General features: G+C 45.0%; 1 protein-coding gene across 1 annotated transcript in view; it reads left to right on the forward strand.

Annotated features, from left to right (window-relative positions):
* LOC144718555 (myelin transcription factor 1-like) overlaps positions 1-24,091 on the forward strand; it is a 112,707-nt gene that overhangs the window by 61,557 nt on the left and 27,059 nt on the right. The window contains exons 9-14 of the mRNA XM_078593925.1: positions 8,943-9,056; positions 12,577-12,788; positions 13,611-13,816; positions 14,415-14,675; positions 16,000-16,112; positions 18,748-18,810. Coding sequence (XP_078450051.1) covers positions 8,943-9,056; positions 12,577-12,788; positions 13,611-13,816; positions 14,415-14,675; positions 16,000-16,112; positions 18,748-18,810 — 969 coding nt within the window. The remainder of the gene's footprint in view (positions 1-8,942; positions 9,057-12,576; positions 12,789-13,610; positions 13,817-14,414; positions 14,676-15,999; positions 16,113-18,747; positions 18,811-24,091) is intronic.

Raw genomic sequence — 24,091 nt, forward strand, 5'->3', positions numbered from 1 at the left:
AGGAAGGTCCGGATACGTGATAGCAGGTGCATTCTTTACATTCCGACGTTTGGAAGGGTCCACCATGCAGAAGTAGCAGTTGCTTGAGTGGTCAGTGGGTTCCTGCCATATTCTTTGGATAGCGAACTTCATGACTCTGTTTTCCCCTCTGTACCATCCTACAAAATGACATTTATTTCACCCATGACCAATGTGTAAGAGATTCTCGCAATATGTTTCATGTATTATATATTTCCTGATCACAAAAGCAAAGTTTATGGGGAATAATAGCCATTTTCTGTACTTTTGAGGCATAAGCAATTAGGAAATAACACTTACTACCCAGGAACAAAAAAGATGTGTTACACAGTGTTATAAATGTTCGAAATCACAATATGAAGGGTAATGCGGGCTTTGTCATATGCCTCTGCTGTTGGCTCTCTGCAAAGTTGTAATTATATCACACTTTACCATTCTGATTATGTCTTCTTTAGAAGAGCGTATGGCCACAATATGAGCTCATAAACATACGAGTAAAGTGTTATGCAGGATTTGCTGGTCTTGAGACAGGCTTTTAGCATATTGATGCAAGTCAACCACTTGACAGGAGTATTTGTATATGCACTCAGAAAAGTAATTAAATAATCATTAGTGTGCATTACATATATGTTATAGCCACTTACATGGAGCCATTCTACATTTCATTTTTTAAACCCTTGTCTTACATGTGAAGCAGTTATTAAAGCTGCTTTTAACGCGAGTGTGTTTTGTAAATGTGCAAACGTTGTCAACAGTTTGACATCGCGGTGTTAAAAAAAACCTTTTAAACTCTCACAGAGGGCACATGATGTTTGTTGTGCATGTTGTGTGTTAGCGTTGATGTGCGCCTGAAAATGGTTATTTGTATGTTGGACTTTGAGCAGTCCGACATCTGTACATAATGCACAATTAGATCAATGCTATGTGAGGCACGTGTATATCTATGTTGAACTTCTTTCGCACCGTACGTAGCCAAACGTGCTAATCGGAGGTGCCAGGGTAAGGACAACAAAACTCAACCCAAAAAGCACTTCCATTGTGTGGCTTCCTAATATCGGAAGGATATTTATACTGCGCCGGTCAATACTGTGAGTTTCATCGGTGGCAATGGCGATGGCAGACCTGTGTAACGTCGCGTGGCAGTGTTCCGTTGTGGACATGAAGAAGGCGCGACAAGATGCTGCACACTCCGTTTGTACCATCAGTGGCAGAGCAGCCAGCGAAGGAATTGCTTGCCGCTCTGTCCCTCCTGGAAGTGCCACAGTCTCCTGGTTTCACTCTCGCGCCTTTCTTCCACGTGCATTCCTCCTCCATCTTATTCCTCGCGCGCATACCCAGTCGGCCACCGAGGTGAAGTGGGTGATGGCACAAACACGAGGGCACCTACGAATTGATAAGCAGTCCTCCTTTCTTCCCGCCACTGCTTACGTGACGCATCCAGTGCTTTGCCGAGCCCCTGCCGGATGAAAGCCTCTCCGCATCCTGTCAGTCACGGCGGTTGCTTGACCATACTTCACCACACCGGTCGGTCAACGGCGGTGCCCTTCATCAAGCTGCACTGAAACAGGTTCGGTGACCTCAGGTCGACCGCCAGCGGCCGGTAATTGAGCTCGGTTCACCAGGTTCATTGCACAGTGCATTATTAATTCATTAGGGCTACATTCTCGCTCCACCAAATGGAGGTGGTACACGGGTCTGTACATGCCCGTACGCAATTGTTTCCACGTTGGCGTTTGCGGGGCGGTGTGCCGATGACAGTGGTACAACTCGTAATAAATTGCACTGCAGGCTTCACCCTGCTGCACCCTACCCTGCTCTAAGAAATTAGTTCAGAAGATGTGTTAACATCAAGCCCTATGAAATCACTTTACATGGCAGTCAGTCAGAGCAGCGCGTGTCATTGCCTCCTGTCAAATTTCCCGACACCTCCTTCAAGCCGAATGAGCGTAGACACAGTGCTGTTCCACTCTCCAGGTGCCTTGCTCAGAATGCTGCTGGTGAGCGCTCTGCTAAGGTCTGCACGGGCGTAGAATACCAATGCGGCCGTGGTGGTTGTAAGGATGGCTTTGTGCGTGCGTGAGTTTGCTTGCGAGGGTAGTGGCCTCTCTGCGGGTGTTGTGTTTTTCCTGGCCCACCGCGGGCTGTATGCTTGTGTACGTGTCCAACGTCCCGCAGAGATGGAAACAATGCAAGTTATTTAACGTCACTGCACTCCCATGGCTCCAAGATATTTGTATTCTGCTGAACGTCGAGCCGCCGACTGGCATGTTAGACGGTTCTGATCAACGTTCAGGGCACCTCGAGTGTTCCAGCCTATCGTTCTGGCGGCCTAAGACGATTTGTGCCACCAAAATTGAATGACACGAGCCAACAGACGGTTCCAACATTTTTTGGCAACTCCACTGTGCTGAGCCCCACTTACTGAATGTGTTGCTCATGCTGGTGGATGTATCTAAATCAACCCCTTCGTTCCACGATTGAGTTTGAGATGGATCCCTTGATCTAAAAGGAACAGTCGTGACTAGTATGCAAATGCATACCCTCCATACGACCACGCCATTCCACTGTGCTTGTGGGTTCTGATACGTACAAAGATGCTAAGACCGCAGAACAGTGCCTCCGTTTTAAATCAACTCAAAACCACAACCATACGTTAGCTTTGCCTCAATTGTCCATGACCAATGACCACATCCCTTTCTCATTATCTCAACACAAGGCCTCGGATTTGTCGAATGCTTAATGGAGGACACCCTAAGACCACAGGAAGAAAAAAGATCAAGAACGATGCCTCGCAGAGTTGCTCAACCTTCTTTAGTGTCCACTCCTCATGGTCCGACCTCTTCTCTCTTGTGCCTTTTCATCAAAAGTCCTCATATCCACGCATGCTGTACTCTTCAAGTAAAGAGATTGTGACCGCAGTAATTCCTTCATTAAAATGCAATGTGATTGATTTGGAATTCACGTTTTTAATTACAGAGTGCTATTAATTTACAATTTAATTGGACGTTAATCATTTTATCTATATCAATTTCAAATCCTTAAGATGCACTTTGAGTCACAATTTAAATGTTGAATCGCGACGATAAAATTAATTGCAAAGTGGCCGCGAATCTATTGTAGTATTTTTAAACGAAAGCAATGGGTTCGTTAAAAAACCAACAAACATACGGGGCTGCTTTGGCAGTGGTATCCAAGCATTGATGGTGATGTTTTTTATTATTATCATTATCGCGATCGCTATATCGCCACTAAAACTCTTATTTAATGACATTAAAAAAAACGGTTTATTTCATTATTTTGTATCTATGCAACGTTTAAACAAATCGCAAAGCTAAGATGAGTGTAAGACATCATTGGGTTCAGTAGCCACACCTATCTCCCAGCATCCTCAGCACGTCAACATTGGATATTCTGTTGATAAATGTTCTTAATTAGCATGTGCATTCAATTCCTTTCCGTTAATGCAGTAGCAGATATCAGCAAAGTAACATTCAGCAGAACACTTAAAGAAGAAAAATAATTACTAAATCAATCCATAATAGAAGTTGTTGGGTTAGTTCGCGTAAGTATATAAATGTGTTGTTAAAACCCGCCATCACCCGACATAGCCAACTAATAAGGGTTGTCACATAAACAGAACGTGCTAATTCGTCACTAGTACAAGCCATTTGCAAATGTTGTGGCTTGGCTCTCCAACACACCGGTGTGCTGTACTAGTGACGAATTTATATATTTACGCCATCTAACCCAAAAAACCTCTATTATGGATGATATTGGTCGCGAAAGCCTACGTGTTAAACTAAATAAATGTTACGAAAAATTATGTGTATCATAACACATGTTCGAAGTTGCAGTGTTTCTACTGGTTATTCTTAACTATAATATCGTACAATTTCGATTTAAAGCTTTCGTGACTGCAGGGATTCATTTTCTTGGTTCTTTCCCTTCTACGTGACTTTACCGAAAGAACCAAAAATATAATATCGTTAATGTGATTGCTGTTATTGCATCGCTAACTTTAAGCAACAGTGGCCGTAACGATTATTTACACTCTGAATGCTCCGGGTGCTACAGAGCCTCTCTCCCGTTTGCGTCGCTGATACCGCTGTACTAAGAGCAAGGGGCTATAGCCATCACAAATACGAAGAGCAATTAGTAACAGAGTATCATTTCTCTATTTTTTTTCAGTGCTGTGAAAGGTTAATCTGGGAATGGCTTTGGATAGTGGGCGTGAACTACATGGACCCAATCATATCTTTTGGGTGGGTGCTACACCATTGTAAGGTACTCTTTGTCCTGAGCACTGTGAAATGTATTCGGACAACTACGAACATTAATTGGACGTCGCATGTGATGCGTTTGAAGTCATTAGAGAGGTTTTTAAAATCCTTTATATTAAGTTCGCTTGCTTGCTTAGGACTGTGCAAATCTTTCGGTCGTTTTTAACCCACTTCCCGTGATCCAATCGAGCTGACATTTTCCACACAGACTCGTTGTGCGTGACAATTAATGTTCGTGAAAATTTTTTTCCAAAATTTTACATTTTTTAGGACAAAAATATTATATTTATTTACCAATTGCTTAATGGTGCAATGCAATCATCTGACCCATAGGTGGCAGCCATCTCAAGCCAGAGGACGAGAGGACTCTAGCCGCCACGCATGTAAAGGATTTATAGTGAAAAACTTTGTTTTTACGGGTTATACTTATTTGGGGGTTAGATCGCGTAAGTATTAATGTGTCGTTCACCCACCACCACCCGACACGACCAATTACGTAAACTAAACGTGCCTCGAGAGAAACCTCACCATTTGGGCGTGTCGGGTGGTGGCAGGCTAATGACACATTTACACATAAGCGATCTAAGCCAAGAAAAACACTCTATTATGAATAATAATGTTCGCGAAAGCGTTTGGATATATTGCGTGATTCACTTAAACTGCGATGCGAATTTGTGCAGTCAGATTGAAAGCTGCGAGTAGTTGAAGTCACGTGATGTCGGTGTACCCCCAGAGGTTACGAATGAAATAGATACCCGAAGAGGAACTGGCCAAACATATCGAGCAAGACGACTGATAATGTTTTGAGATTGCCTGATGCTTTACTTGGGTAAACATTTTTGAAGATGATATTGTTTTGTTGGTCTCTATCTATTTTTTTATTTTATTTTTATTTTACTTTTATTAATTAAATTTTTTTACCTACGTGACTTTACCGAAAAAACCTAAGAATATGGTCTCTATCTGTCCAGGCATATAGCTGGAATGTATTTGTTTCCTGTGCTATTTAGCACCACCTTTGCCCAAATAGTTTCGTGAGGTACAGATGGGGTACAGATGCAATTAGATGCTGATTAATTACCACTTGCTGTCTTGGGGCGGTTTACCTTGTTATGTGTTCCGATGACCTGGTGATAATCGCTCATTGTGATAGTGAGTTCAAGAACCTATCGCTCCGAATTCTACCTCAAGGTCGATATTGACTGGGTTAAGGTTGTCTGGGCGTATAATCAGTTTAAATTAGTTAGACATTCAGGCATGCTGTGTGTGCTGGATGCTCTTATTGTCATGACTTCAACAGTTTACCCACGAAAGCCTCACCGATTCTCATAACACTATAGCAGGAGCATCCAAGTTATCGCAGTAGGGGTTGATGAATGCTCTGTATGAATATCGTAATTTATGGTCCCATTTATATCTCTATAAAGAAGACTTCTTTAAGCAGAGAGCACATTCGTGCTACGACTAAAACTAAGTTTAGTGGGAAATGTCTTGAATACATTTTTAGCTTTATTTGTCAAGCCACTGCTGGATAAAGGCCTCCCCATGCTGTGTTGATCACGAGGGGTGTTTGACCATACTTCACCACGCTGGTCATTGCGGGTTCGTAAAGAAGGGAGGGGTGTCCATGACCTGTTCAGATGTCACTCGTCACTGATGTTGAAGTCCCGTGATATAATTAGTATATTAATCTATATTTTAATATGCGCCCATGAAATAGCGACATATCCTGGGTAATAATAGCAATGCAATTGCCGCAATGTTAAAGCGTTGTAGCGGAGGACAAACTGTGCCGTCCTTTTCGCAATCGTATTCCAATTGCGCCGTTGGCATCACGACGACGAGGGGACGCGGTGGGTCTCACAGAGCAGGTCTCGCGGTGTCGTCGACACGCTCCTTGGACGCTTCAAGTGACCTCTATTTATCCAGACACTAGCAGGCACACACATTTCCCCCCTCTCCCCTCCCCAACACTCGTGCGTCGCAGAAATGTTTGATGTTGTGTGGCAATGGATTTGACGTTTTTAAATTCTCATTGCTGGAATTTAGCCAAATTTTTTTTTTTCTAAAACCCTATATTTTATTGGGGTATTGATCACAGGGCTAACACTATCAACTCACTCCATTTGAGACTCGCGTTTAACCATGGATGGCTGTCTGGAATAGAATCGAGGATCTCAGCAGTTCCGGTTGAGCGATCTGACCCCTCAGGTGCCTGGCCAACTCACATTATGTTTGTGCGTACGGATGGTGAACTTCTCTCGCACCGTACGTAGCCGACCTTGCTAATCGGAGGTGCGGGGGAAGGACAACAAACCAAACACAAAACACAGCTCTGCTTGTGTGTGTCAGCCAGCCGTAACATTTGGCTTGCTTTCATTAGTAACTTTTGCTTACGACTGCCCGGTTCGAAGTCTTCATGGCAGGGTTCATTTAGCTCATTCACAGCATAGTTTAGAACACCGGTTAACATCAGTTTATTGGCAGATACATGTGTACTCCCCGCAACTCCTATTAGCACGGTTGGCTATTTGCAGTGCGAAAGAAGTTCAACATACATACATGCTTACCTGCACGCTCAGAAAAGTTTGTTTACAAAATTCAGGAGTGTGTGAATTCGGTTCAAACTCAACCTACCCCTTTTTGTGTGACTGGATTTAAAGTCAATAGCTATAACATGGAACAGAGATCGTGTTTAGTGTTTTCCTTGTGACACTTGGAGAGTGGGGCCACACTCGAGCTGCCCTCGTGATACGTGCGGCACAACGTGCTACGGAATCGAAGGTTTCCCCTTTGCCAACGCAACGGGAATATTATCGTCATAGGTTGCACCGCGTTGGAGATTGGCAGACAACAAGAATAATTTTGAGCCCGTTCGGCAAGTGCAGAAATGCAGAATTAATTTAAATGGGATTGCGAATGAGAGGAATTCTACGAACCATGCGAATAATGAAAAGTTTTTTCGGAAAATACGCCATCATTTAGCAGTGTAGCAAGGATACTGTGAGCTTTCCCTCATGAATAACATCTGTAGCTGGTAAGTTTAGAGGTTTGATACCCCTGCATTAGGGTTACACAATGCACCCACCATGAAGCAGAGGAGATGAGATTCATGTTTTAATTAGTAAACTTTGGACAAAACAAAGGAACGTATTATGCATACGGTATCTTACATAAGCATCATTATTGTGCAAATTTTACCAACAATAAAAGTGAAATACTCCATTAACAATTTGAATGGAATGTGTCCATATTTAATTTTAATTAAGGACAATTTGATGAATGACCTTTGATAGCAGATATAATTAAATGAATTAATCTTTCCTGTCGCTTGTCATACGAATGTCACAGTATTAAATTTGTTTGATTAACAAAAAGTGAGGTTAATGCATAATTGCAGTATATTTATATTTGTCGAGATTTGTTTTGCCACGTGGTGGTAGTGGTGGTGGTGACTTTATGCCGACATATCCTTGTCATGAACCTTCAACCACCCGACAAGATTGTCACATTTACAGATGTATTAAGTATTCGTGGCCAGTGTGTTGATGATGAGATTGTGGCCGATAAAGCTCCTCCACGTTGGAGGCTTTAAGACTTAAGACTGACTAAATGGACACCAATGAACGGCGACGTTTCTCTCCCAACAGTTTTTTAGCTTCGTCGGTGCTCGAGAATTTTTCCTGACGTCACCAACTGTCACTACGTGGGGGTCACTCCCTCTCCTTTGTCATTCTGGCGTGGATACTTTTTCATACGTGAATGATCTCAAACAACTTCGAATTGTCTCAAACAACTTCGAGGAGATCCATGTCACTGTACTTCAACGGGACTTGCTACTTCAATGGGCTACTTTTAATGTGTTAGTTATATCAATGGTTTTTGTCTTCGAAGAAGTCCTGTGAGCTTCATCCACCTGTGGGCTGTATCGGTTAGAATTTGATCAGTACATTGTCCACGTCTTTGTCAACGTGACTATCTTGTCAGGTGGTGTAGGGTTAATGACTTTGGAAAAAACAATGTATTTATAAAACCTCTGTATAGAAACATTCTTCAGTTTAACACTTATTATTTTCTTCAATAAAATATCTATGTAAATCCTGTTTTTTCCGAGAAGATTTTTTAAGAAACTACTTTCACAAATACAAACACATTTTGTCAGACAAGTGCCTTTTTGTGTTTTACTATATCCATATACCGATTTTCAGAAAATGAAATATCAAATTGCGTAGCAATGATCCCTGCTGGCTTCAAAATGAATGTAGATGTACACAATTCCTCATATTTTTCTCACTGCATCAGTGCCTGGGTGAGGCACGAGCTGACCTGAGTTAAGGACATGGTAGATTGATGCCTCTTGATGGTCCTGATCTTTTATAATAGTAATAATTTTAATTTATAAAGCGCTCCCTTAAACAATCGTTCTCAGGCCGCTATGCATGGAAAGGCGGAAATAGTTTAGCATCAACCAAGGAAAGAACAATAAGTGAGAAAGACGTTTAAAAATAACGAAAGAGAGAGAGGCAACCATTTCAAACAGATACGTTTTTAGTCGAGAGAATTTGTTTATTTTTCAACAATCTTTGTAACCATTCTCTTTCTTTTTCCATCTTGCCTTTGTCTATCCTGGCTTCCGCACTCTAGCCTGTCGGGGTGCCCCATTGCAGCTGCAGAAAAACTCGCCAAAACCCACCACGTGAAGCAGCAGCCCAGCAGCGAGGGCCTCAAATCCAGCCCGCGGTCCGACCGCGTCCTCAGGTAACGCTCGTCGCATTTGCCGGGTTTGCCTCACGGATTTTACAAATAACGTGTCTCTCCCTCTGCCGCTCCGACTGGCTCTGGGGCACTGCCTCCCATCCACCAGACTTAAGAGCGTTCCCTTTCACCTCTGCCCTTGCCTGTCTTCCGCACTCAAATTGATTAATCGACGTTTATACAGGGTATGTGTTATATATATCAAACTTTAGATATTATAGCCGCAGTTTTTCCCCGTACGTGCACGTCTCACTGCTTTGTATCATAAGGCACAGTTTGCATTTAGATGCCATATAAATCCAGATTTGTGTTTACTATTTACGCTTTATTTCCTCTGTGTGTGTTAATTGACGCTCGAGACACCCTTACAAATGAGGTGTTCCATCTCAAGGTGTTATCCTGGTGAAATATTTTAACTAAAGTAGTTTTATTTGCATTCATAGTTACAACAAGTCCATTGATTACCGCAGATGTTGTGTTTGTTTGTTTACATACTCATTACTTTATTTACAAATTTACACTTGTGTTGTTGATTAACAGTTACCAACACTTATATACCTCTGAGGAAATGATTGACAAAGCAACACATTTCTTGCAGGGAAAGTTTTCAGTCCTTCAACTAACTTTCGTTGTTGCTCAGCTAAGAAGTAGGCGCTAATGCAATTGAGCCACTGAGCGTCGTGACCGGACTACGGTTCCTCGCACACCCCCAAGTTGATTAAATTTTGTAAACTTGGCAGAGTGCATGAGAATGTAGATGCAATTAAGTACGCACACCTTAAGCAGCACAATTATCTAATTAGCGTGACCTTCAAAGCGTGACATCATGCACAATTGGGCACAGGTAACATCTGGCTGTAGCTTGAGTCATTCTAAGTTAATAGTACACATTAGTGAACAGGCACACATTAGTCTTGAATCTTTAATTGCAAAAATTATATATGGGTAATTGCTGTAACCGGCCTTTTGTGATGGAACTATGCACCATTTGATGCATGATTTATTGGAGTTGGTCGTGAAAAAATTGAGTTGGCCATATTATAGCAAAGTGGATTGGTGGTGATGTAGTTAGCGCACAGTGTGCTTGATTCCCAGCTACAGTTAACGGGACGACTGATATCTGAACCGGTCCTGGACCCAACGCCCTTTACGAACACGCACTCCACCAGCGTGGTGAAGTATGGTCAAACCATCATCGTGGTGGAGGTCTTCATCCGACGTGTTTTTTTTAAAGATTGGCTCTAAATGATTACGTAACTGTTGCAATATTTCGCACAAATCTCTAAACGTTAAATTGACTTAAGCTCAATCAACTGGACACTCTGTGGGTGGATCATTGGTCACCGGGCATGTGAAAAATGTGGAGTGATGTGGAGTAGCCTATTGACAGCTACATCGTCACGACACTGGCCAAGAGAAGTCGTATTCTTCTTATTCTTCTTGTTGTCGTGTGGCTGCTAATGTATACGCAGAGCAACAACTACAATCTCACATCCAGGTGGTCGCCGTGGTGTCTCCTTTGTATATGTGGATCAGGCATTGCAATACATCTTAACCATCGTCATTTCCATCATCATCAAGTGGAAACTGCCAAAACGATGAATAAGAAATGGAGAAGTGTGATGGCCATCTTCGTTGATTTAGTGGGACGGGGCAGCAGAAGACAAAACTCACTTGGCGGGGCTCACCCACCAGGGCCGAGGCTCTGCGTGGATGCTGCGTGAGGCGACTGGCGCGTCACCTGTTGAAACCGCAGCTGCCTAACGTCAGAATCTAAATAGGTGTATTTATACTGCACGGGGTCAGAACGTTACAAAACAAACAGTACAGAAACAACGATAGGAGTGCAAAGTACAGGAATGGTAAACAAATCACTAAAACAAAAACGTTTTTATTTTACCAGGTAAAGCCCACTGAGCTACTAGCTTCTTTTTCAGAAGCGACCTGGCCACAAATGATAGCTCACCGAAGTGGCTTACACTGATTATCGTGATCGCACGCAAACCATAAACCCTCAGCATTGTTTCCCAGGCTACAGCTTGACAAACTCACAATCGATTTAAAACTTTCGTGACTGCAGGGATTCATCTTCTTGGTTCTTCTGGTAAAGTCACGTAGAAGGGAAATAATAAAATAATAAAAATAAACATAATGAAATACAATTCTCACGACGTTTCGGCCACAACGCAAGCAGACACTGTCTTTCCGACAGCTCTGTTCTTCACCTGAGGACGGCTGCTTGCGTTGTGGCCGAAACGTCGTGAGAATTGTATTTTATTATGTTTTATTTTTATTATTTTATTATTTCCCTTCTACGTGACTTTACCAAAAAAACCAAGAAGATGAATCTCACAATCACCACCCACGTTGGATAACTTTTGTTGCATACGGTCCTGAACAATATGGTGAGCTAAGATATTTTTAAACAAGTTAAATTATCAGTACAGCACTCTTGACTTACCATTGGCACTTATGCAGACAGCAGCAGTTTCATTTCAAGCCTAGCAGCACTCGTTCAAAATTAGCACGGTCATGTACGTATGTATGTTGAACTTCTATTCACACCAAACGTAGCCAATGGTGCTAATTGGAGGGGCGGGGGAGTGGGGGGGTATTTGAGAGATTCTCACAGCTTTGGCTCGCTCCTCGCTCACTCGTGGGACATTCTCATGTTTTTCTCGACTTGCAATTGCGTCAAATTACTGTTGTGTTTGCATCCCTCTCCTGGTGCTTCACCTGAAAGAGTTGCCCCAGGTCCACACATTCTCACGTAAAGGAGCAGCCCTGCAATTTTGCTTCCTCACTCCACTGCTGCTGGAAGGGCCTCCAACTCGAGTGAACGCCACAAAAGCGAATGCCAGTCTACCCGTCCACGTGTGCCCAGACGCGTTAGAAGAGACGGGCATACCCACACTTTACCCCACCACACGTGACCTGCTGACTGACTAAATGTGGTGGGACACATTTATACTGACAGGGGGGCAGAGGTGGTGGGGGCGGGGGGGGCTAAGTAGAGAGTGGTTTAGAGCCTCACTTTGAGGTTTAGCTTTTTAGATGATTTTATTTTGTCGAGAACTCGAGAGACTAGGATAATCTGATTTGCAAGAGCGACCTGGAGCGACCTGGGGCATTCGCCTGCCAGTAGGGTGCCCATGACACAGCACACGAAGGCCTACTCTTACGGACGACGTCAGGGTACATTTAACATCCACCGTGAGTGGAGCAGACGGTGCGTGTTATCATTCGTGACTGTTACACCACCGCAGTATTAATCGGTGGTGGGGGGGGGGGGTCACCGGATTCGAGCCGTGATCCTCTTCCAGCTCTGGGCCCATGTCACTGCCCGTGGGGGCATTCGTGGGAAGTCGTCGAAACGAGCAATAAATGTACGACCAGTGTGGCTGTCAGCAGACATCACAGGAAGCTGTCTCACACGTGACAGTCATTCTGCAAGAGCTCGTCCGCCTCGCACCATTGTGAGAATGACCATTGTTTCCCCTCCACCGCCCCCTTCCAATTGCAGGCCCATGTGCTATGTTAAGCAACTGGACATCCCAGGCTATGGTGAGAGGACTAACGTGTCACCCGTGACACCTCGCTCGAACCTTACCAAGGAGTTGGAGAAGTACTCCGAGAGTGTGTATGAATATCCAACGTTCGACGTGCCCGATTTTGGAAAGTGTGCCGTACTATCCAAAGGACCCGAGCGGGAGTCTTCACCTCTGACTTACACAGGTGAGTCGCGGATTCTTCGCTTCACATATGTCACTGCACCGCTCACTCTGGCCCTACAACTGGGGTTGCTCAAATATGGCGATACTATTATATAGCCTATGTATGTTGAACCTCTGTCGCACCGTACGTAGCCAATCATGCTAATCAGAAGTCCAAATATCAGATCCACAACAATCCGAAGTCTGCATTATCCTCATATCATAATTATCGATGCTCATTTTTTTTTATCAGATTAAAAACACATCAGATTTCAAGGAAGTTGAAAATAATGGGGTAGAAGAGGAGTTCACAACCAAAAAAAGATTTTCTACATCTAATTTTATTAAGGCTATGAACCGACAGCAGAATACTCAGAGAGAGTGTTTTAAACATTTTATGAAGACATGAGAGATACCATCCACTTATTCTCTATTAGCTGACTGTAAAAATACGACCTACAGAAGTTTTATCAGGTGATTGACAAAAGGATGCAAACAATTATTTTACGATTGTTGGTGGCATAAAAAAAATGACATTGGATTGAAACTCAACACAAAACGTAATCGAACCTGGAGGCCCGAGTTCGATGCCCGCTCACGGCCAACACCAGTGACAATTATTTGAAACGGTCCTGGGCCTCCCTTAGGTCGATTCAGCCTCAAATGAGTACCTCGCTGCGATGTGTTCAAACATCGCCACTGGGGCGACAAAGGCGGCCGGACTTGGCGCTGATCACCCACGCCCCTCGTGTGCCATGCCGGCCTTCATGGGTACTACGGCACTTGCCCCAAAATTTCTGTTGAGGCTACACGGGATACCGTCGTCTTTTATCCGCGTGCGCAGGTGACCACTACGTAAAACCGCTGGCTTCGTGCAGCCCGGCGGACAGCGGCTACCCGCCGAGCTGCAGCCAGCCGGCCAGCTTTGACTACATTCACGACGACGAGGCGGCCCACATGGCCGCGACAGCCATCATCAACCTGTCCACGCGCTGCTGGGAATCGCCGCAGCCGCTCTTCAGCCGCAGCCAAGAGCTCACACCCACGCAAGTACGTCGCTAACACCTCCTCGGCCTAATGACCTTGCATCCCGCGGTGGCGGGATGTTAACCACCTCGCCTCTGTCCACCCAGCATGATAAAGTGGCTCACAACAGCTGTTTGATGAGCAGGTCGAATAGCTGTGGTGTGGCACCACGGTGGCGAGATGTTTACTCCCTTGCCTCATATACAGGACGTCGTGGGTTCGATCCCGACCCTGACACCTGTATATTTCGAATTTGCATATTCTCCCTGTGGTCGCGTGGATTTTTCTCCAGGTCCTCTGGTTTTTCCATTCAAATTTAGAAACATGCGTTTATAGTAGTTGGCTGCAATACATTGCCACGTGAAAAACACGTTTTTGAGCTCGCATTTGTGGCCAGGTCGCTTCTTTAAAAAGAGCTACATAGCTTATTGGGCCTTACTTGGTAAAATAAAAGTTAGTTTTTAGTTTATTTGGGTTAATGGCCAAATTTCAAGCAACTGCTGGATAAAGGTCTTTCCATAGCTGTGTCGGCCATTGGTTTTGTTTGACCATACTTAACACGTAGGCTTTCCCGACCAATATTATTCATAATATAGGTTTTTGGGTCAAATCTCTTATGCAGAGTCAGCCGCTGGACATGGGCGAGAGAGGGAGCATGGAGCTCAGCTTGAGCCAGAACCGGGAGCTGGTCGGTGGAGGCGGTGGCGGTGGCAGCAGCTTGGTGGGCTCGCCGAGCCCGTACTCCCTGCACAGCCCTGGCGCCAGCCTCCTGGGCGGCGGGGGGCGCGCCTGCCTCCTGGCCGACGCTCACAACCCGTGGGACACCCCCGGGGACTACCCTCCCCACACGGGGAGGCCCATGGAGGCGGAGCCGCAGAAAGAGGTACACAGTCCGTTCTCCTGTGACGCGTCGTTGTAGCACGACGCGAATCGGATGTAACGCGATGACTGTATTAGGGAACACGTTTTTTTTTATTAACGCGGATGCAAATTGGGTACAACGCGATCCAGTGAGTGGAACTACGTCGTGCGAGTAGGAATAAGCGGTCGTACGGCTGCCTTGGTGTAGCGTCGCACAAGGCGGGATGCTGCTGGATGCTTCTAGATGCTACCCACGCACCCTCGGTCTTTGTTCAGCCTGCGTACGCATCTCAGGTGTTATCGCAGGCGTTATAGGAGAACAGACTGTAATATAGCGACACCACTGAATGCACAAATGGAGAACTAAAAACTCTCCAGTAGTCTGCGACTTGTGGTCATCCAAAACAGAACGCACAACGTATAACGACACAATGGCTCGATCAACAAATATGAAGGAGACATCACAGCGATACACTCGGCTGCTCTTGACGCGGTTATCTGGCTTGACCACCTAAGTGTGAAATTGTGGTTGTTGCTCTGCATCTACATCAGCCGTACGAAAGAAGAATGCGCAGGATGCACGGTTAGGGTGGAGTGGGGGGGGAGTGCGTGATGAATCAATTATAAATTAATATTTCTGTGTTGTGTTAACTGTAGAGGAAAGTATACATACATTTAGAAATCATCATCTGCCATGATCCATCCACTGCTGGATGATGGCCTCCTAACTCAGATTGTGTTGCTCCATCCCGTCGGTAGACATGCTCTTGGACGCGTTGCAGTCTTTGGCTGCCACTCCGTCATTGTTCTCCGTCATTGTTCTCCGTCATTATTCTCCGTCATTGTTCTCTGTTATTGTTCTCTGTCATTGTTCTCCGTCATTGTTCTCCATCATTGTTCTCCGTCATTGTTCTCCGTCATTGTTCTCCGTCATTGTTCTCTGTTATTGTTCTTTGTCATTGTTCTCCGTCATTGTTCTCCATCATTGTTCTCCATTATTATTTTCCGTTATTATGTTCCATTATTTTTCTCAATCATTGTTCTCCGTTATTGTTCTCGACCATCGTCCATCATCCCTTCTAGCGACGTGTCCTGCCCAAGCCCGCCTATGTTTCTTAACAGTTTGGAGAACGTCATTAACCTGCGTGTTCTCCAAGCCACATGTTCCTCTCTCTCTCTCTCGACGTAATTCCAAGCGTGCATCCTTCCATGCTTGTATGTATTATAAGTTGTATGTATTTTGGACTCCTTTCGCACCGTACCTAGCCAACCGTGCTAATTGTAAGTGTAGGGGGAGGGACAACAATCGAGTGTCACTAAATGTTGCTGCTGTATGACCACACCAGGTTGAAGACTTGCCAGATTTTATGGAGGAGAGGAGATATTCAAGAGAAATCAGCTTACGAGGACCCAAAGTCAAGAATGGTCATTGTAAAGATGGCAAGAAAGAGATTATTGCGTGAGTACTTATTTTTGTAATAACCAAAGTTATCCTGGTCACTGCAATCGCCCGCTTTCACATCCAATAAAAAAGACTTGTGCAGAAATTACCTATAAAGGGGACAGGCCAAGTTGGCATTGCATAAGCTGTAGTTTTATTTCAAATTCTCCTCTTTATTTGGATAAATTAAGTGTCCTACATATCAACAATCATGCAAATTGTATGGCCATTATCACACTCGGCACGACAAGCTCTCCATTGTTGCGTGTAAGTGCACTTCGATTGTCACACTCGGCTTGGCAAATATTGGTACCTGACTGAAAGCTTCGAGGCCTAGAGACAGACGAGGATGTATTTTGACCAAATGAAGTAAAGAGTACTCTTTGGACTGACGATTTAGCACAATGCTGGCATCACACCCGACTATTATGTATGTCATTCATATCGGAGAGTCTCATTATGCATTAACACGCAAAAACACCTATCTCCAAATTAGCTGAATAGACTAGCAACGCGCTGGTACCCTCTTAAGATATGCACTAATAATAGTTTAGATTTATCACGCGCACAGCTTTCCCTCACTCTCGAAGAGAGAGAACAACTCAGAGCCACAAGGAACCAGAGACGTGCGTGGAGGCAGCCACGCGATGAGCCGGCGCCGACATTTACCCAAGCTCTGCGGCCCTCTATATATGTGCTAGGAAATCCGATGGCTCGGAGAAAACCAATGCGTACGAGGGGGAAACACTCTATCCCATACGGACGGAATATTGCTGCCCTGTATACTCCTGGCGAGCCAGGGCATAGCACCACGACACCCATGGAAAGGGAATTTCACAACATATTTGTGTGTTGATCCAACAACTCTCGCCTCCACAGTGATGAATTACAGGTGTGCGCCACCACCACCACCACAAGATGGTGTTGCCAGGACAATTCCTGGCCACCTTTGTCTCACAAGCTATAACTTTGGCACAATGCACCAGGTCTTAATTATGAGGCTGAGTCAACCAAAAGGTGACTCAGACCAAGTTGAGATACCAGTGTTTGCTAGTTTTATGCATGCCTAAAACTTTTACTGAATCATAATAAACTGACCACTAGGAAGGCATGATAGGTTCAGCTCAGATTGTGTACCAAACAATTGTTCGTGCATACACTGAGGATGTCCTGCAGTCCCCAGTGAGGATCTGCTAGCTTCCTACAGACCATGGAAACTTTGTGGCCCTTGGGCAGTAGGTTGCACACCCGGGAGGTTGCACACCCGGGTCCAGATGTTCCTTTGAAAGAGGGAGCACATTGAGGAAGGAGCGTTGAAAAGAGATGGCATCATCTTCGCTGAAAAGACCTGTCATTCTGCCACCTTTTGGCAGAATGGTGGGAAAATAGTGGCATTAATGTTGCTCGTCATTCATCCATTCCTCCATGCCTGCTTTCTGTGACAGCGCCTAACATAGAGGGAACATCGGTTAAGTCCAAAGGAGAGATTTGGTCCACTCACTGGATTGAGTCTGTGGAGCTTTGCGTGTTATCTCGTCAGATGCATAGGTTTCCTCCAAGTACTCCAAACACTCATAAACGAAATTGGTCAAAATCTCAACACTGGATCATCTTAAATAATAGTTTTTAGGCTTTCCTGGGTAAATACTAATTACTGTATACTTTTGCATACCTCGGTGTTCATACTACTTGTTGCGTGACCACATCGAGGAGAGATGATTGTAAGTAGGATCCAATACACACAAGGTCGCCAAGCTTCCTCACTATTTCACTGGATGAATAATTCTGCTAGAAACCTTAGCAACCTGTGCCTTGTCGTTTTGCGTCTCCCCGGCAAAAGGCATTTACGCCAGTCGCCTACATGGTTTTGGCTGGCTGTGTGAATCTTTAGCTATTTCAGAGTCCTTCGCTTAATCACCGGGGATGGAAATCAAATTTAGAAATGGTAGTTTTCAGCCCTCCTTATATGCGCATGCCCTTCTCTGAAGCGTACAGAAGCGCGCAAATGGAAACACGTTTTCTGGAAATTTCGCATGTATCATTTGCCAAGGTCTTCGTTTCCTAAAGTCCTTGTCACGTGCACTCTTTGTCGGACCTTCATCTGATGCTTTGGGTGGCATTCAAAGTTCATGTAACAATGGTAGGACTCGCCCTGGGTTGTGGGCGCTGAGCAAAGCCACTTTACGTTGCGCTGTGCACCTGTTTGTTGCACCTCACGGAGGCTGCCAACAGCCGGGCCCTCGGTCCGCGGCTTTAAGACATCAGCTAGCGAGCGCCTCCACATTCCTTGCTCAGCTGTGTCATCTTGAATCTAAGCTACGTGCCAGTGCAGCCTGCCTTCGTACATCAGAAAGTGTGGTTACCAGTTACCTGGTTTGTATCCACTGATTATTTCTAGGGCCCCTAGCAAGAAGCCGAGATGCTTGCTGGCAGCGTTCTAGTAAAACATTCAACTGTTCTCTTCTGTGTATGTAACTTTCAAACAGTTCATTACCAACTGAGAAAATGGCCTTGACCTGTACCCAAGAACAAGAGATGATTTGGCCAAGCAAGAATGAGCGAATTATACTTAGAAACGTACACGTATATCGACGCACAGATTCAAGTCTAAATGCAATTTTCTGGTGGTAGAATCATGTTTGTTTTTTGGCAGTTGCCCAACTCCAGGGTGTGATGGAAGTGGCCATGTCACTGGGAACTACGCATCACACAGGAGGCAAGTGGCACCTGTAGGGTACCCAACGTAAACCAACGGAGAAACCGAACAGCACAACCACCACCATCGTCATCGTCGTCGTCACACTCACTGTCGCCCACCCCGTCACTGTCCTATTTCCATTATCATCAGCATCATTCAAAATTGCAAACTGCATAATTTGCAAACTGCTGTGCATATTATATCGACTTGTTCATATGTTAACATTTTGGTGTTCTGGTTCAAATTTGATATCTGTGCATTGAAAACTGTCATGTTAATTAAATGACCAGGCAAACTTATAACGATTCTACGAGGAATGGGATGGATCCATCAGCCAACAAGCCAGATGTAGATTATTTCCAAATCCTACTTGATCCACTGTGCCCACAGCTAAATATGAGCACTTCTGATTCTCAGTATGATAACAAGAGTAATGAAGCATATTAAAACTGTAACCTTAGTACCTTTCTAAAAATACACATACAAATCTAGAATACTTTAATATGCGGCTAACATCTAAAACCACATATACCATGACATGATACTGTACACACATTGTACACAAACACTCAAACACAGGTCATGGACATTGGTATTACATAAAACAAACTTGTACCTTAATTTATATATATGGTATGGTTCCTCTTATTTATCTTGAAGTGGGGTATGACTTTATAGTTATGTTTACACAATTCTAAGACAAGAGACATTGCACTTGAATTATTTCTAATTATCCATGAGCCATGTTGGTGGTCCTAGTTTACTCTACACCACACCATAGGTGTGCTGGATATGGGGCAATGATAAGACCATGTACAATAAATTATTTAAAGACTGACATTAATATTTCACAGTCCCCCAAGGCTCATTATATTTATCGCGAGAGCTCACGATGATGTGAGATCGATACGAAGGACTCTCCTAGCCCAGTTCGGACATGCGAAAACACGGGTGAGACGAGACGATTTTATTTTTGTCCTGCCCTTCTTTGCAGACGAATGTGGGGAATGCAAAGGGCCTTCAGTCTGTGCTCCTTGTGTGCTCAACGCGTCTTGTATTCATCAATGCGACATCCCCCACACCCCCCCCCCCCGGCGAATTGCATCGCTCCGTCTTTACGCATAATTAGCAAATCCTCTCGCTCTCCGGAGACAAAGGTGGATGATCAGATGACAAGTTACAAACAGGCAGCTTCACAGTTGTTGTTTTTTAAATAGCAAATGTGTGTTTAGTTATTTATTTCCAGTGCGTGGTGCGGTGGTGAGCTTAACCACGATTCCCAAAATACCCTTCCTGGGCACAGCTGGCAGCGCCGCCATTTTGTGAGTGGTGTTGCTGACTGACTCGATGGCGGCGGCCGCTTCTGTGGGAGGGTGGGGTGGGCAGAAGCCAGGGGGGTCAGGGGGGCAGGCAACGCCGGTCCAAGTGATGCACTGCATTTTTATATCTTCAGGCAAAAGGAAATTGTGCAGTTGGAGAACGCCCTGCAGCAGAATGGGGATAATGCACCCTCACTTTTGCATGGTTTTGATTCCTGTTTAAGGAAAACAATTCAAGGTGTTATGCCTAACGTATTTAAACATTACTTAATACATTCAGCATTCATTAGCGTCTGCTAAGCATAAATTCCATACTAAAGTTGTTTTTAATTGTAAATAAATTGTTAGGCCAAGTGTGTCATCCTTAGCCGTGATCTATTTACTGCTGGATGAAGGCCTCCCCAATCCACCACCATCACGGTCCTGTGATGCACAAATCACCTCGCTCCTCGCACCGGCTGATTCCAGTGCTCCATCTCCACAATGGTGCCCTCATGGGCTTGGTCTTCCCTTGGTAATTAGACTCGAGTCCATCTCGTTACCGTCTCGTCCAAGCCCTCCGACCGTAACAGTCAATATGCTGTCTCTAATTTGCATTTTCTGTCTGATCCATGGGTGTCCTTTTCCATCTCTCCGTGCAATACCATGCTTCTTTATGCACTTCCCAGCTTTTGTTACATTTTCTTCGTCTAACCGTGACCTGATCCCTCTATGTTTTGCACAATACAATGCGATACAACTTATCATACGTATAGGCAACTGCATCTCAATACGCCGTACAGAAAGTCGGACCTCTGGATCACAGGTTACACAGGGAAAAATATGTGTAATACAAAGACAAAGTTCCCTCGTATAGCCTTATCATACTGTTGGGGAAAGTGCTGTTAGCAAGCACCTATCATGGATGGCACAGCACACGAGGGGGTGGGTGGCCAGAACACACACAAACGCACGTCGTATATACATACAATAATTGTGGCCAGTGATGGACAAAAGAGACGATATAATCTTTCATCCTAAACTTAAACAGCAATAGTAGGCAGTCAGCAGCATGGATGGTTGAGGAGAGAACATTCTAGATTATAGAGCAGCAGCAGAGAGTGACCTCTGACTGAGCAGAGGTCATCTCAGGGTTTCAAGAAGAGGCTCTGATTGCAAGAGTGGAGATCACACCCGGCCGGGATGGGGGTAGAAGTGAAGGCAGTGAGAGCGGTCTTGTAGTCGATTTATACCACTGGATTGAGAGCCATCGAAGGGAAATGAGGATTGGGGTGATGCGGTCTTGATTACGAGCGCGGGTTAGGAGTCTTGATTGACTTGAGGCCGTAGATGAGAGCGTTGCGGCTCAACGCAGTCGCTGGGAAAAAGAAGTGGAGGACGCGGGAGTTGTTTGTGTAGGTAGGAGGTACGGCGTCCTACACACCTGAGGGATGTGGGAGGAGAGAGGGAGGAGGTCTTTGAATCAATGAGGACTCCAAGATGTTCTTCATACATTTTTACTCTTTCCCCAATTCATCCCGTCCGTGACTATCAGCGTCGCGTCGCAAGACAAAGCGTGCGTTCAAAATCATCAGTAGGTGTTTTTATACTGAAGGAATCCGATGAGCTATAAAGCTCTTTTTTCACAGATGTCCAGTCGGGGTGGGTAAGAACGTTACAACCTCTCGTGTTAGAGAACAGGCCACGGAAGCAGACAGACACGCTTACTAAAAGTATATTTTTTATCAAGCCCCACTGAGTCTCAACACTATTTGCAGGAGGGTCCTGCAGTTAAAGGGCACTGGTATCTTGTGTGTTTCCCGATTAAGTTATACGCGAGTAATTTTTCTAATTTGGTCATGTTGGACCATGACGCCAGCACACGATGGCTTACTACTTTTTTTCCAAAAGACGTCACGCGATCTGTAATGTTCACTGTAAAGCAGACGGCACGTATTGTATGGTTAATACGCCCGCACGATTAACCAGGACGGCCTCTCAGGTTCCAACCGTGAACCTCTGCAACAAGCTGGTATAAACTGAACCGTATGTCACCGCTCCGGCATCATGGAGCTGCCTCTCAAAATCCTATCAAGTCATCAGTGCCCCCCACATTCGAAGGCAGGACTTCCCCAGCCGCTCAGCATACGAGAGGAACATTCGCCACACAACAGTCAAAACTGATCTTTTAATTCTTTGAGCTGCAGTTGATCACATTTCAGCGGGGTACAGCATTTACGATGTGCCTGTGAAGTCGTTGACGCCTGGGCTGAGACCACCAATTCGCCACACCTGAGCGACGATCCGGTTTAATCACAGGGCAAGCTGCCTGGATTCGAACCCAGGCTTCTCGGTGGCTGGCAGCTCTTGAACCCTCTTGGGCGATGCGTGTTAAGCATCGCCCCCCAGTGTCCGCCCTCCGTAACGACTGCGGCTCCAAGCGAACGATGCCTGCCACCTTATTCGCGCTCGTGTTTGTCACCATTGGGCTCACGCGAGGAGGGTTGTCGTTAAAACCGTGGACATTATACATACGTGAGCGAACCCAATTAATTATGAATCTTGTGCGCGCCGCTTCATTATTTTAATGTCCCACCGTTGCAGGATTTACGTCGGGTTAAAAAACCACACGCACTGCAGCACTGCCTCGTTTTACTGTAAACCTTAAGGTGAGGTAGTATATACCGTATTTATACAGATTACATTACAAGATAGACACTGTAATTGTGTGTATTACTTGAACATATTGCGTGTATATATATGAAGACACGTAACATACTCTTTGGGTCTTTCGGTAAAGTCACGTAGATAAAAAAAATATTTTAAAAAATCACGACGTTTCGATGGCAACACAATCAATCGTCTTCAGGTTATTATTTTTCTACCTACGTGACTTTACGGAAAGACCCAAAAAGTATGAATTCCTGCAGTCACGAAAGCTTTAAGTCAACACAGATAACACACATACTAAATACATGTATTGTACATATAGAGACATACTTAACACATATACAGTACTCTTAACCACGAAGACAACACTCCTACAATTGGAACTAATTTTACCTGTGCCCCGGATTACCCAACTCTTCCCATGACGTGCCAGTTAACAATTGGGCTTTGTGGGTAAGAAGACACAGTCGTCACAAATGGGTTGCACTGCCTTGCAACATAATAAGAGGAATTATATCCAGTACACGCAACAATGACGGTGGCCAGATCTTTAAAAAAAAGATCTCCGAGCTCACCAAATCCAGCCTCGGTTAATGTTTTAAAGCTGGTTTTAAACTGGTGCCAGGCCATCGTTTCACTAGTGTAGAGACAAAGGCGGCGTGGCTTGCGGCCGAGAAGACTCGGAGCATCGTTTGAAGACAGAGAAAGCAACATCCGCACAGCGTTATGCTGTCTATTCAATCTCGGGTTTGAGACTTAAAGATAACGCCAGGTTATCGATCTCGGGTTTGAGACCTACGCTGCCAGGGTCGGCTCGGGCTGGCCAAGAGGAGCAGAGCCCCGGGTATGGGAACTCCTTTCCCTCACGCCCTCCACAGCCAACCCCATTACTCACGAAGAGTCGAGGGGATGGAGTGTTTAATGGAATCAAGTACACCCAGGCAGGTGCTTTGTATTTGTGGGGATGCTGATAGCGAGGTCACACATTATCGTGACGTGATCCAGCAGCAGAGACTCCAACTCCTTTCTCAGTGGGCAGTAACTTACCAGGTTGCAAGGCATGCGCTAACAACTACACCACCGATCTCCCCACATACAGCGTGTACATAAAAACGCGTGCATACATGAAGACATACACGTACATATAATTGTGCCCCACACCTACTCGTGCTCAAGCGTAGCTCTGAGTGGCGTAAGTGCCAAAAAGTCATCGCACTTGCCCACCCTCCTTGTGAGCTGAAAGAGCATCCCCCTGTGTGGCTGGCCACAAAACGTCCTTGGATCCGCCAGGGATCTGGAAATGGATCTGGATCCAGGAGATCCCAGCAAAG

Source organism: Lampetra planeri, chromosome 5, assembly GCF_965212315.1.
Source record: "Lampetra planeri chromosome 5, kcLamPlan1.2.h2, whole genome shotgun sequence".
NCBI classification, from domain to species: Eukaryota; Metazoa; Chordata; class Hyperoartia; order Petromyzontiformes; family Petromyzontidae; genus Lampetra; species Lampetra planeri.